This window comes from Diplotaxodon limnothrissa, linkage group LG6, assembly GCF_057381915.1.
Source record: "Diplotaxodon limnothrissa isolate DT_005_m linkage group LG6, D_limnothrissa_male_GT1.1, whole genome shotgun sequence".
NCBI classification, from domain to species: Eukaryota; Metazoa; Chordata; class Actinopteri; order Cichliformes; family Cichlidae; genus Diplotaxodon; species Diplotaxodon limnothrissa.
Window position 1 is genome coordinate 14,284,154 of NC_140601.1, and position 10,773 is coordinate 14,294,926.

Here is a 10,773-nt window from a genome sequence, read left to right on the forward strand (position 1 = left end):
TCCGGACCAGGACTACGGTAGCGCAGCAACTTCCAGCGGATTATAAGGAAAAGCTGGCCATCTTCCGCTCCTACTGCAGCAAACACATCGGCGACAAAAACATCCAGCCCAGCCACATCACAAACATGGACGAGGTCCCGCTCACTTTTGACATCCCGGTGAGTCACACTGTGGAGAAGAAGGGGACCAGCACGGTAGCGATACGCACAACAGGGCACGAAAAGTCTTCTTTTACTGTTGTGCTTGACTGCCATGCTAATGGACAGAAACTGCCGCCTATGGTGATTTTTAAGAGAAAGACTTTGCCTAAAGAGAAGTTTCCAGCAGGAATCATCATTAAGGCAAATGAAAAGGGCTGGATGGATGAGGAAATGATGAAAGAGTGGCTGAGGGAGGTGTATGTAAGGAGACCAGGTGGTTTTTTCCACGCGTCACCATCGCTCTTAATCTGTGACTCTATGCGTGCCCATCTCACAGCCGATGTGAAAAAACTAATGAAACAAAGGAACTGTGAGCTTGCTGTCATTCCGGGAGGCCTGACAAAGGAACTCCAACCGCTGGACATCGGTGTGAACCGCCCGTTCAAAGTAAGGCTGCGAGCGGCCTGGGAGCGATGGATGACCGATGGAGACCACAGTTTCACTAAGAGTGGAAGGCAGCGCCGGGCGAGTTACGCCACAATTTGCGAATGGATTGTAGATGCTTGGGCTAACATGTCTGCTGGCACTGTTGTTCGAGCTTTCGCAAAAGCCGGCATCGTTTCCGAGGAGCCGCACGGCACGGAAAGTGACTCTGACAGTGAAGAAAGTGAACCTGGCATGTTTGATGGAGATTTAGCGCAGCTGTTCAATTCAGACACAGAGGATGAGGACTTCGATGGGTTTGATTGATGATAAAAATGTGAGTACCAAACTTTGTTTTGCTCCTGCTTTATTGTTAAATATGCACACTTGTATGCTTGTGTGTTGTTGATGATGACGATTACTGGTAATAAAAATGTGAGTAAGGTACCGAACTCAGGTTTGCTCCCGCTTTATTTTTAAATACGCATACGGTACTTGTATGCGCCCTATGGTCCAGTGCGCCTTATGTGTGTGTTAAATACAGTAAGGGCACACATAACTGAGACTGCGCCTTTTAGCACAGTGCGCCTTATGGTCGTGAAAATACGGTACAAAGTTTTTTCAGTAGTAAAGAAATGAGCATTTTTAGAAGTGGGAGTTTTCTTCTTTTTTGCTGCTTTTCTGTAATTTGTCTTTTGTCTCCAATAGGCGTCGCATTTTGGCTCAGTATATGTGCTATAAGAAAGTTATAAAGTGCTATGTTTTTAGGTTATGATAGTCATGTTTGAGTAGGTTTGCAAGACACAAGAAAAAACAAACAAACACATTAAACAGGTTATTCTCTCTCACAGCATTTAAGACAGATGAACAGCAGCTCTGTGACTGGCTTTTCATCTGTGACTCAACATCAGTTTTCACCCTCACTGTCTAATGTCAATGAACAGAATTAAATGATTTGTAAGCCACTTAGAAGTAAAGAAGTGAGGGGTTGAGTGGGCTAACTCAAGAAGATCATTAAAAGTAAGAGTCAGAATTCAGAGAAATCTCTGCATGCAATAGGCGGGGACAAAAATCATACTGGAAGGCTGTGTTTAAAGTGACATGTGAGTAGTGGAAATCCTGGCATGGGCTCATAAATCATTAATATGACCAAAAAGGCATTAATCTTGATTCTTCTGAAAAGCTCATAAAAAATGATGTCTTTCACAATATCTGCTGTATTTATACTTTGCCCATTTGTGAAGTTTGGCTTCACAAAAACCTCCAGTTAAGCACTAACAAGTCTTTACTGGGACTGCCAGAAACTGATCTGTTAGTGTTGTTCATAATCCAAACCAATTATGTTACCTCATTTTTTATGTTCATGTCAGCCTAAATTTGCCTTAGTTATGCTTGCAATACATTTTGGTTTTGTATTCTTCCTCAAATATTAGTAAGGCATCAAACTCCAACAAACATGCAAAACCACTGGTACGGTCATTTCAAAGTAACCACCAAGCCTTTGTTGTTTTCCTTTCACTGCACTTAGGGGTGGAATTTACTGATGTGTCTGTTTCTGTCCCCGGTCTGTGTAAAAGTCTGTGCACAGTGGGGGCAGGAGTACGGTCTCTCCCCTGTGTGTATCCTCATGTGAACATTTAGTTTGTCTTTGCTAATAAAGCGTTTGCTGCAGCAGGTGCACGCATACGGTTTATCTCCCGTGTGGTAGCGCTGGTGCATCTTCAGCTCTGTCATGCGGCCATAAGTTCTACCGCACTGGGGACACTCGTAACTGGGCCGAACCTCCATGTGCTGTCTGCTGTGTAGGCGCAACCCGCTGGACGACCTGAAACTCTTACTGCACTGGGAACACTGGTAAGGTTTTTCTCCTGTGTGGATGTGCACATGTAGCTTGAGGCTCGCTGCGGATGGGAAGCCGTTCCCACAGATGGAGCAGAGATGAGGTCTCTCCCCTGTGTGGATCGTCAGGTGTTTCTCCAGCTTATTCTTGTTCAGGAACGTCCTCCCGCAGACGGAGCAGGTCTGCGGCTGCTCTCCCTCGTGTGAACTCATGTGTTCCGTCAGCTCCATCAGGGTGGAGAAAGCAAAATCGCACCGAGTGCAGGAGTAGGGCCTCTCCTTCTTGAATTTCCTGTGTTTGAGGCAGTGCTGCTCTAGATCTTCCCTCTCCTCAAAGGTTTCAATACAACAGGTGCACTGGTACGGTCTTTCTTCAGTATGAGTCCGCAGGTGATACTTCAAAGCGGTTAACTGCAGAAAGACGGTGTCGCAGTGTGGACATTTAGATTCGCGCCTGTTATGGACCATTAAGTGCCTCTTATAGTGGGAAAGCTTGAGGAAGTGTTTGCGGCACAGTGCACAGTAATACTGTTCGCTTCCATGACTTTGCTCGTGCTTCTTCAGAGCATACTCAACTTTAAACTTCTTTCCACACGTGCTGCAGGAATAAGACTTCTGATGCACCGCCATGTGTACCTCCAGTTCTTCAAGACTACCAAAGGTTTCATCACACTTTGGGCAGGTCCCCTTGTTTTCTTTCACATGTACCTCCAGGTGTTTGTTGAGGTCTTCCACAAAGGCAAAGTCTGTCTGACAATCAGGGCACGTGAAACACTCCCCATTCGATGCTTTCCTATGAGTCACTATGTGCCGTTTCAAGTGATACATTCGGCGGAATTCTTTGCCGCAGTCGCCACAGACGAGGCTTCGAGGACCCGACGCGACCTTCTTGTGTAATTTAAGGTGACTCGCAAGCGCAGCCTTCTCCTTGAACTGTTTATCGCATGCGAGACATGTCAGGCCTTCGACTGCGTGGGTTTTCTTGTGCGCTCTCATATCGAGCCAGCTACTGAAACTTTTGCCACATTTAGAGCAGATGTATTTGCCCAGATTGTGCTGGTTCCTCACATGTCGGGTCATGTGGTAGGACTGGCTAAAAGTCATGGCGCAGACAGGACAGCTGAAGGGTTTCTCCTTTGTGTGTGTCCTCATGTGTCTCATGAGTTTGTTTGGCCCTCTAAAGCGTCTGTTTATGCAGATGGGACAGAAATGGCCTTTTGTTTTCGCAGTGGCGGTGGGGTTTTCTTTCGGTCTCCCTTCATCTTGAGATGGTGCTTCATCGGAATTTCCTTCTTCCATCAAAACATTCGCTTTGGATCCCATATCCTGAAAATCCCTGTTACCGAAAGCTGGATCGTCACTTGTTATTTCTTCAATCTTCACTTCGACTCTCTCGATTTGCTGAGAACTTTGTCCCTCTGTGTGGGTAGAGAAACTTTTGCTGTCTGACTCGACATGACTAGAAAACACGTCGCTGTTGGATAATTTTTCACGACATTCTGGATATGACAGAACATCTGACTTGTGCTTCCTCTTGTGACTTTTCAACTCTGCAAAGCTCTCTAAAGTTATCCCACAGGCAGTGCAGACATGCTGTCCTGCACCGTGCTGGTTCCTCAGGTGTCGGGTCATGTGGTACGACTGGCTGAAGCTCATAGAGCAGACAGGGCAGTTGAACGGTTTCTCCTTTGTGTGAGTCCTCATGTGTCTGGCAAGCTTGTGAGCGTCTCTGAAGCGGCGATCGGGGCAGATGGGACAGTAGGGACCTTTTGGTTTAGTTGAAAATGGATCAAAGTCCTCATCATTGGTGTTGTCGTCATCCTCAAAACCATCACTAGTTTTGTTGTACCTGTGCTTGTTCAGCTTGTGTAAAGATGAAGATGAGGCTCCATTTTCATTATCGCAAGTCAGATTGGTCTCACTAGTAGTCTGAGACTCTGCATCATTGTCATTATTACAGAGCTTATCATTGCTGTAGCAGTTACCTTTGGGTTTGAGTGACTGAGTTTTAGTCAAGCGCGTGTTTGTTTTTGACCTTTTTTCCCCACGGCGAGGCCTTCCTCTTTTAGCTTTTCTTTGAACCGGTGGTTCTAAGTCATCTCCAATGTCCACGCTGACTTCATGAATATCAAACAGCTGAGATCCATTTAGCAAGGTTTCCACTTCTTTACCGATAACTAACGCTGTGGTCAAAGTCAGACTTTCTCTCCCATTCAGAAGCCTCTCTCTGAGCTGTGGGTAGCTTGTTTTCTCAATCAGCTGATTCAAGAGGAGTTCATCCTTCAAGTGTCCATAACTGCAAGGCCTGAGCAGCTCTTCTAAAGCAGACACAAACTGATCTACAGTCTCTCCAGGCATCTGAGCCCTTTGGTGGAATTTAAGGCGGTGCATCTGAGTGGTGTGATCAGAGCTGAAGTAAGCTGTCAGTGTTGATATGGCTGCTGCGTAGGTGGTGTCATTTTGGATCAGTGTTGTGAAGATACGCTGCCCCTCCGGGCCAAGGCAGTTCTGTAAGAGCAGACACTTACTGGAGTCGACCAGCTCTTTTTCACTGAGTGCTTCAACATAGTGTTCGAACGCTTTGAGCCATTTAGACCAAAGCAAGGCTGGCTCACCGTGGACAGGCAAGAAAGGTGGAGGCGGGGACAGGATTATCAGCAGTGGCTCTGCAAGGGGCTCCAAAGCAGGGTCCTGTTTTATCACATCCTCATCTACCTTCACAGATACTTCACTCATTGTTAGGTTTTATGAAGTTTGCTCACAGGGGCTAATTCTTTCCTTCTCCCAGTCCAGTAAGACTTCACTCACTCTAAGACGTCACTCTGTGAACTCTGTGTTCCTGCCATCCGAGCTCATCTAGGAAAACAGTAAAATATACAAACACAAATTAGCTTCAGGCGTAGTTTCTCCACATGCAGATTATTTCACTAAAATACACGCCTCACTATAATTACAGCAGCTTAATACCACAGTCTAATAATAACTCACACATTCATTGAGGTTATTATTCATTTTGAGTTCATTTATGTTAATAAAGGAAAATAGCTTTACTTGTTGTAACTCTGACCTTAACCTTAAGCATGATTTGGGCGAAGACTAATTAGATCATCACTGTGTGCAAGTTTCACTACACTCTGACCAATAACGTAGGAGTGGCAGCGATTCTTGAGAATAATAGTTGGATGGTTCTCTGTGACTGAATTAAGTTGCATTATTGGTCGGTGGGATGAATGTGTTAGCAAGGTATGTTGAGCCTGTAGTCAGAGTTTTCTGTGTTATGCAGACGGCTCTCATTTTACTTGGCTAGATCACCATGCTGAATTTTGCATTTCTCATAAACTGGTTGAACTGGCTGTTCAGAATTTCAGTTTCAAATCAGCTAAAAATGCCACATTTTCATTGATCTTATTTGTATTTGCTTTACATGTTTTATATGTGCAGTAGAGCAGGGCGATATGGCCAAAAATATTTATCACGACATATATTTGAAAATTTGCGATAACGATATAACCGATGATATAATTGATGCGAGACAAAATACAACTCCACAACATTACTAGCGCAAAAAGACAACCTTCCATTTATTTTCACTTAAACAAGAAGCTGGTTTTTATGTACATTAAAGCTTTATAAAAATGTAACAGTGCAAATGCAAATTCCTTGCTGAAAGTTTAACCAAAAGGCATTTCCAGTAGAAATGGGCTGACATATCCTGAGCATAACCATGTATAATATCTACTGAAGTTAAAAAGAGGTGCTTTGCAACATTAAACTGCAGTGTGCAGTACGTATTTTTCGGACCATAAGGTGCAACCTTGTATTGTGGATGGATTATCTCAGTTGTTCTCCTGACTGAAGTTTGGTCCGTTTACAGCATCCTGCCATGCGATTGCATTTGTCTCTAACCATGAGGAACCTTCACGTTAACTTTTATAAGTGGAAAAGTGTTAGTGTTCGTCCTCCAGCTTCACTGTTTATGTTATGCTAACATAGCTGTGTCGCTAGCGATCAGGTAGCACATCATTATATACCAGCTAGCCCAACTTCAGTAACCCTACAAACGTCACTGCTGTTTAGTTTCCTGTCTTCATTTATGTTGGACGTGATAGCAGAGCTGTACGTTTGAATATTTCCAGAAATCTCTCAGTCAGAACATGCTATATCATGCTTAGGTAACTAGCGAAACTAGCGAGCTAACTTCCGCTAGCTTCCTGCTAACTTCTAACTCCGTTAAATGTAATACATTTTGTTTTCATGGATGCCTGGAAGTTAAACTTCATAGTTTCACCTGGTTAAGCAGCAATGCTGATCGTTTTATTAACCCTCCGGCTATCCTTTAAAAAAAAATCACACCTAATACCCTGGGGACCGTTTTCGGCCACGCCCCAAAAAATGCTATAAAAAGATTATATATTCATATTTTTTTCCACTTTAAATTAGCCAATCTTTTAAAACTACTTCTCCCTGAAATATTCATGTAAAGTTTTAATTATATTTCGGGGGTATTAACCCTTTTAATCGCAGTTTAATTACATGAGCGCACCGTTTTTTTAGCCCCAAAAAACAAAAAAACTAAATATTTTCCAAAAAAAACATTTGAAGTAATATTTGTTTGTTATTATAATTAGGCCTTTGGATGGTCCAAAGATTGGCACCAAAATTCATTTCGATCCACTTTTATTTTTTTTGCAGGAGCGCATTTCATAAAATGCACACACTATCGGTCCTAATCGACCACGCCCAAAAAAGTGCTATAAAAAATTTATATATTAATATTTTATTCCACTTTAAATTAGCCAATCTTTTAGACCTACTTCTCCTTGAAATATTCATGTCAAGTTTTAATTACATTTCGCGGATTTTAACCCTTTATATCCCGGTTTCGTCACATGAGCGCACTGCTTTTTTTGCCCCAAAAAACATAAAACTTGAATATTTTCCAAAAAAACCATTTGAGGTAATATTCAATTGTTATTATAATTAGGCCTTTAGATGGACTAAAGATTGGCACCAACATTCATTTCGATCGCCTTTTTTTTTTTTTTTCCAGGACCAGAAAATGGTCTCCAGGCGGCAAATGCTCCTCCTCTAGGCCGAAATAAGTGCATCTTGCCGGGGTAAGTCGCGACGATTACCGGGGCACGATCACCGGGGACCCCTTTTTCCAGCACACACGCCCGATACCACGTGACAACAAATACGTCATTTCCTGTTGACTAAAAAAAAAAAAAGCACCCTCTCACGGTCCTAGGGGCCGAAAATGGTCCCGCCCGATCAGCGGGCGAAGCCGCTGCTGCACGCCGGAAATGAGGCTTCATTTCCCGCAGGTCTCTCTAAGCAGCCCGCTGTTTTCCAGCAGGGGTCAAATGTGGAGCAAGGGCGCCACCCGGTGGACAAATAAAAAAATTACAACTCTAAGGCCTCTTCTACAAAACAAAAACGAAACCTAAGCCGTCACCCAGATGTTAACGGTAATAATTCTGCAGTGAAAAATAGCGTTTATAATGGAAGTCAATGGGCCGAAAACGGTCCCCAGGGTTTGAGGTGTGGGGATTTTTGCTGCTCAGCCATTTTAGGCTGATTTAAGAAATTCACACTGAAATATTAAAATTGACAGAAAAAAACTATCCTTTGGCAAATTTGGTTATATTCCACTGAACACAGTGGAAATGGCATGCATTTAAAACATGAAAGTGGCACAAAAAGGGCTCAGGATAGCCGGAGGGTTAAAGATGAAAGAATTTAGACAGTTTTTAACGCTCAGTGATGCTGCAGTGTTCGTTTGACCTGAAGCATACGGAGTTTAGGACCCAGATTACTCCCAGATTTAAGAGCATCTTAGTCCAACAAATACGACAATAACGACGGCCGCTTGCATGTTCTGCAAAAAAATGTGCTTTGTGGTGTATCTGACGGACAAACACCAAACCAGTTCCACATCACTGAAGTTGCACCATTTTTACAAACCAATTCTGGTTCATCTGTTTCACTCAACAATCGGCCATGTGCGTATGAAAACAAAGGCACTGGCGCATGCGCGTTTTACTCATATTCTATCGCGATAATTCATTTTCCTATTGTTGCCTAACATTATACCGGTATTACTGTGAACGGTATAATATGGCCCAGCACTAATGTGCAGCTTGTTAAGCTTCACCTTACTAACACCACAGGATGAAGCCCAGCTGTAATGCAAACTTCACATTGCATTGTCTGGCAAATTTACAAAAAAATCAATGTTTTTATGTTTGCTTCTACTATTTTTTTTTAACACTGCTGGAACACTTCCTCAAATAGTGTAACTACCTTTAAACTAGGTTATATTACTCTCACTTCCACCTTGCAAAAAGTAAAAGTGGCTTCTATGTTTTCTGAGTGGACTAGGCAGTGCTTAGCTGATTGAGTTTCTGTGAAACTCCCCTTTTTATTTGAGCACATGCAGATCCTAAAGTAGAAAGGCTGTGTTAATATAGAGAGATTATAACCAGCGCTGCGATACCTGCCACTGTCCAATTTGCACAAAACAGCTTCATCAGGGATTCAAACGGGCCATATTTTTATGGTAAGCCGTGGTGAGAGGCTGCTAGATGTCGATTGCAGTTGCAGTGAAGTTGCCTGTTTACCTGAATTGCACAGACCTGGAGAATGGTCAGCTGGCAAATGAATAGTGGACATGTGAAATTGGTCAAAAATAGAAATATGGTGCTGCACTGAAAACTGCCTTGTGATTGATTTGGTTGCCTGTACTTTGGAACACGTCAACCTGTCTGTAAACAATTACCAGCTGCTGACGAGCAAATGACTTCTTGTTCCAAAGTGACATCTTTTGAAACATGTTAGTTTTAGTAGTAGGGCACAAGGTGTCCTCTGCAGACAATCACTCCTCATACAGTCTGACAAACCCTGTATCGTTTAATTACTGCTTGGTACCATCGTTAATTGTGACAGCCAATTTTGATTTAGTTTTAGTCATAATCTTTTGACTAAAATCTTCTTTGAGTCTTATTCATAATTTAGGGATCTGAATTCTTTCAGCTTTAGTAGAATAAATCTAAAGTTTATTGTTTATTGTAAAAGTCTGTGGTGAGAGTTGCTCCACACGGTTTACAAAATGTCTTATTTTCCCTGATATCAAATGTGAAATGTTTCATTCTGGTCTCCTGGTCCTCTCAAGTGCTGACGTTTTGTCATGTGTTCATGAGAAACCGGGCAGCGAGGTTAAACGTGTACGTCTAACCTTGCTGCACAAGGACACTACTTCTGACTGGATGCCTTCCAAACTCCTCCCGCCTTTCTACAAAACTTAATTGGTTCTGATTGGATCTCTGGAATATTTTTATCTTGGTGTATTAGTTGATGAAAGCCCATCTATGAATCCTCACAGTGGTTAGGGTCGTGGGGGACTGGAGGTATCCCGGCTACCATACCGTGAGAGGCACTGTACATGCTGGACCGATCGAACAGCCAGAATTACTGGTCAAAGAAATTAATGCTGCTTGGTGGTTAGTGAGTGTTTAAAGACAAGTTGCCGTCTTCCAAAAAATTACTGTTTCAGCTCCTTGTCCATTATGGCCACCCTCTCTTTAAGCCAACTTTTCTGCCTCCTTCAGTGGAAAAACTTCAAGTGCTTAATTATAAAAATAAGCTGGACATTTTGTCTTTTCCACGCACATCAGAATCAAACTGATCACCTCCCTCAAAGAAATAATCGCAGTAGGTTATACCAGTATGATGGTGACTCTGGCCCCCTCAAAGTGAGTGACTGCGGCGCGGCCCTGCGACCAGCAACACGGTGCACGCGCTAACGGTTTTTAACGTCCCTCTTCCACAGCGTCAAAGGGAAGAGAAGATTTTATAGCCACAGAGAAAAGAGGAAGCACTGAAGGAAGCATGAAGGAATGGAGGAGGACGCGAAAACTCACCAAACCAAACTGGGTCACAAGTCACGGCACGGACAGACGGACGGACGCAGAGACGGCGGGGGGAGGGACCGCAGACTCAGCTCCGAGCCGCAGCCGTCAGCATCCCGGCAGCATGCTCCTCTCTGCAGGCGCGCACTTTAAAACACTCATTACATCTAAACGCTATGCTCACAACCAAAGCATGGAGTGAAAAACATAACCGCCATGTTAGCAGAGCTTCTTCCGGACACTGCCTCCCCTCTCACGGGGGTCTGTGTCAGCGCCCCACAGCGCCCTCAGCTGGCTGGAGGGGCGTATAATCCGCGACCCTTAGCCTTAACTTTAGCGGAAACAGCTGCTTTCTTCTACTAAGACCAAAGAGGTATTTTTATATTCAATACTTCATTAACGATTAACAATTTGTTGACCACTTAAAGTGTATCCCATTAAAACAATAACGTGTCTCAGTG

General features: G+C 43.4%; 1 protein-coding gene across 1 annotated transcript; it reads right to left on the reverse strand.

Moving 5' to 3' along the window:
• Nucleotides 1-1,193: 1,193 nt before the first annotated feature.
• Nucleotides 1,194-10,536, reverse strand: LOC146630287 (uncharacterized). The gene is made up of 2 exons (XM_085355727.1): nt 10,325-10,536; nt 1,194-5,258 (listed from the first exon to the last, which is right to left on the reverse strand). Exon 2 carries the CDS (start codon nt 5,136-5,138, stop codon nt 2,088-2,090), a length of 3,051 nt encoding a protein of 1,016 aa, XP_085211853.1. The 5' UTR covers nt 5,139-5,258; nt 10,325-10,536; the 3' UTR covers nt 1,194-2,087.
• Between the last annotated feature and the right edge of the window lie 237 nt (nt 10,537-10,773).

Bases quoted from the DNA above. Each gene is read 5' to 3' on its own strand.
- LOC146630287 (XM_085355727.1), bottom strand. From the start codon at position 5,138: ATGAGTGAAGTATCTGTGAAGGTAGATGAGGATGTGATAAAACAGGAC.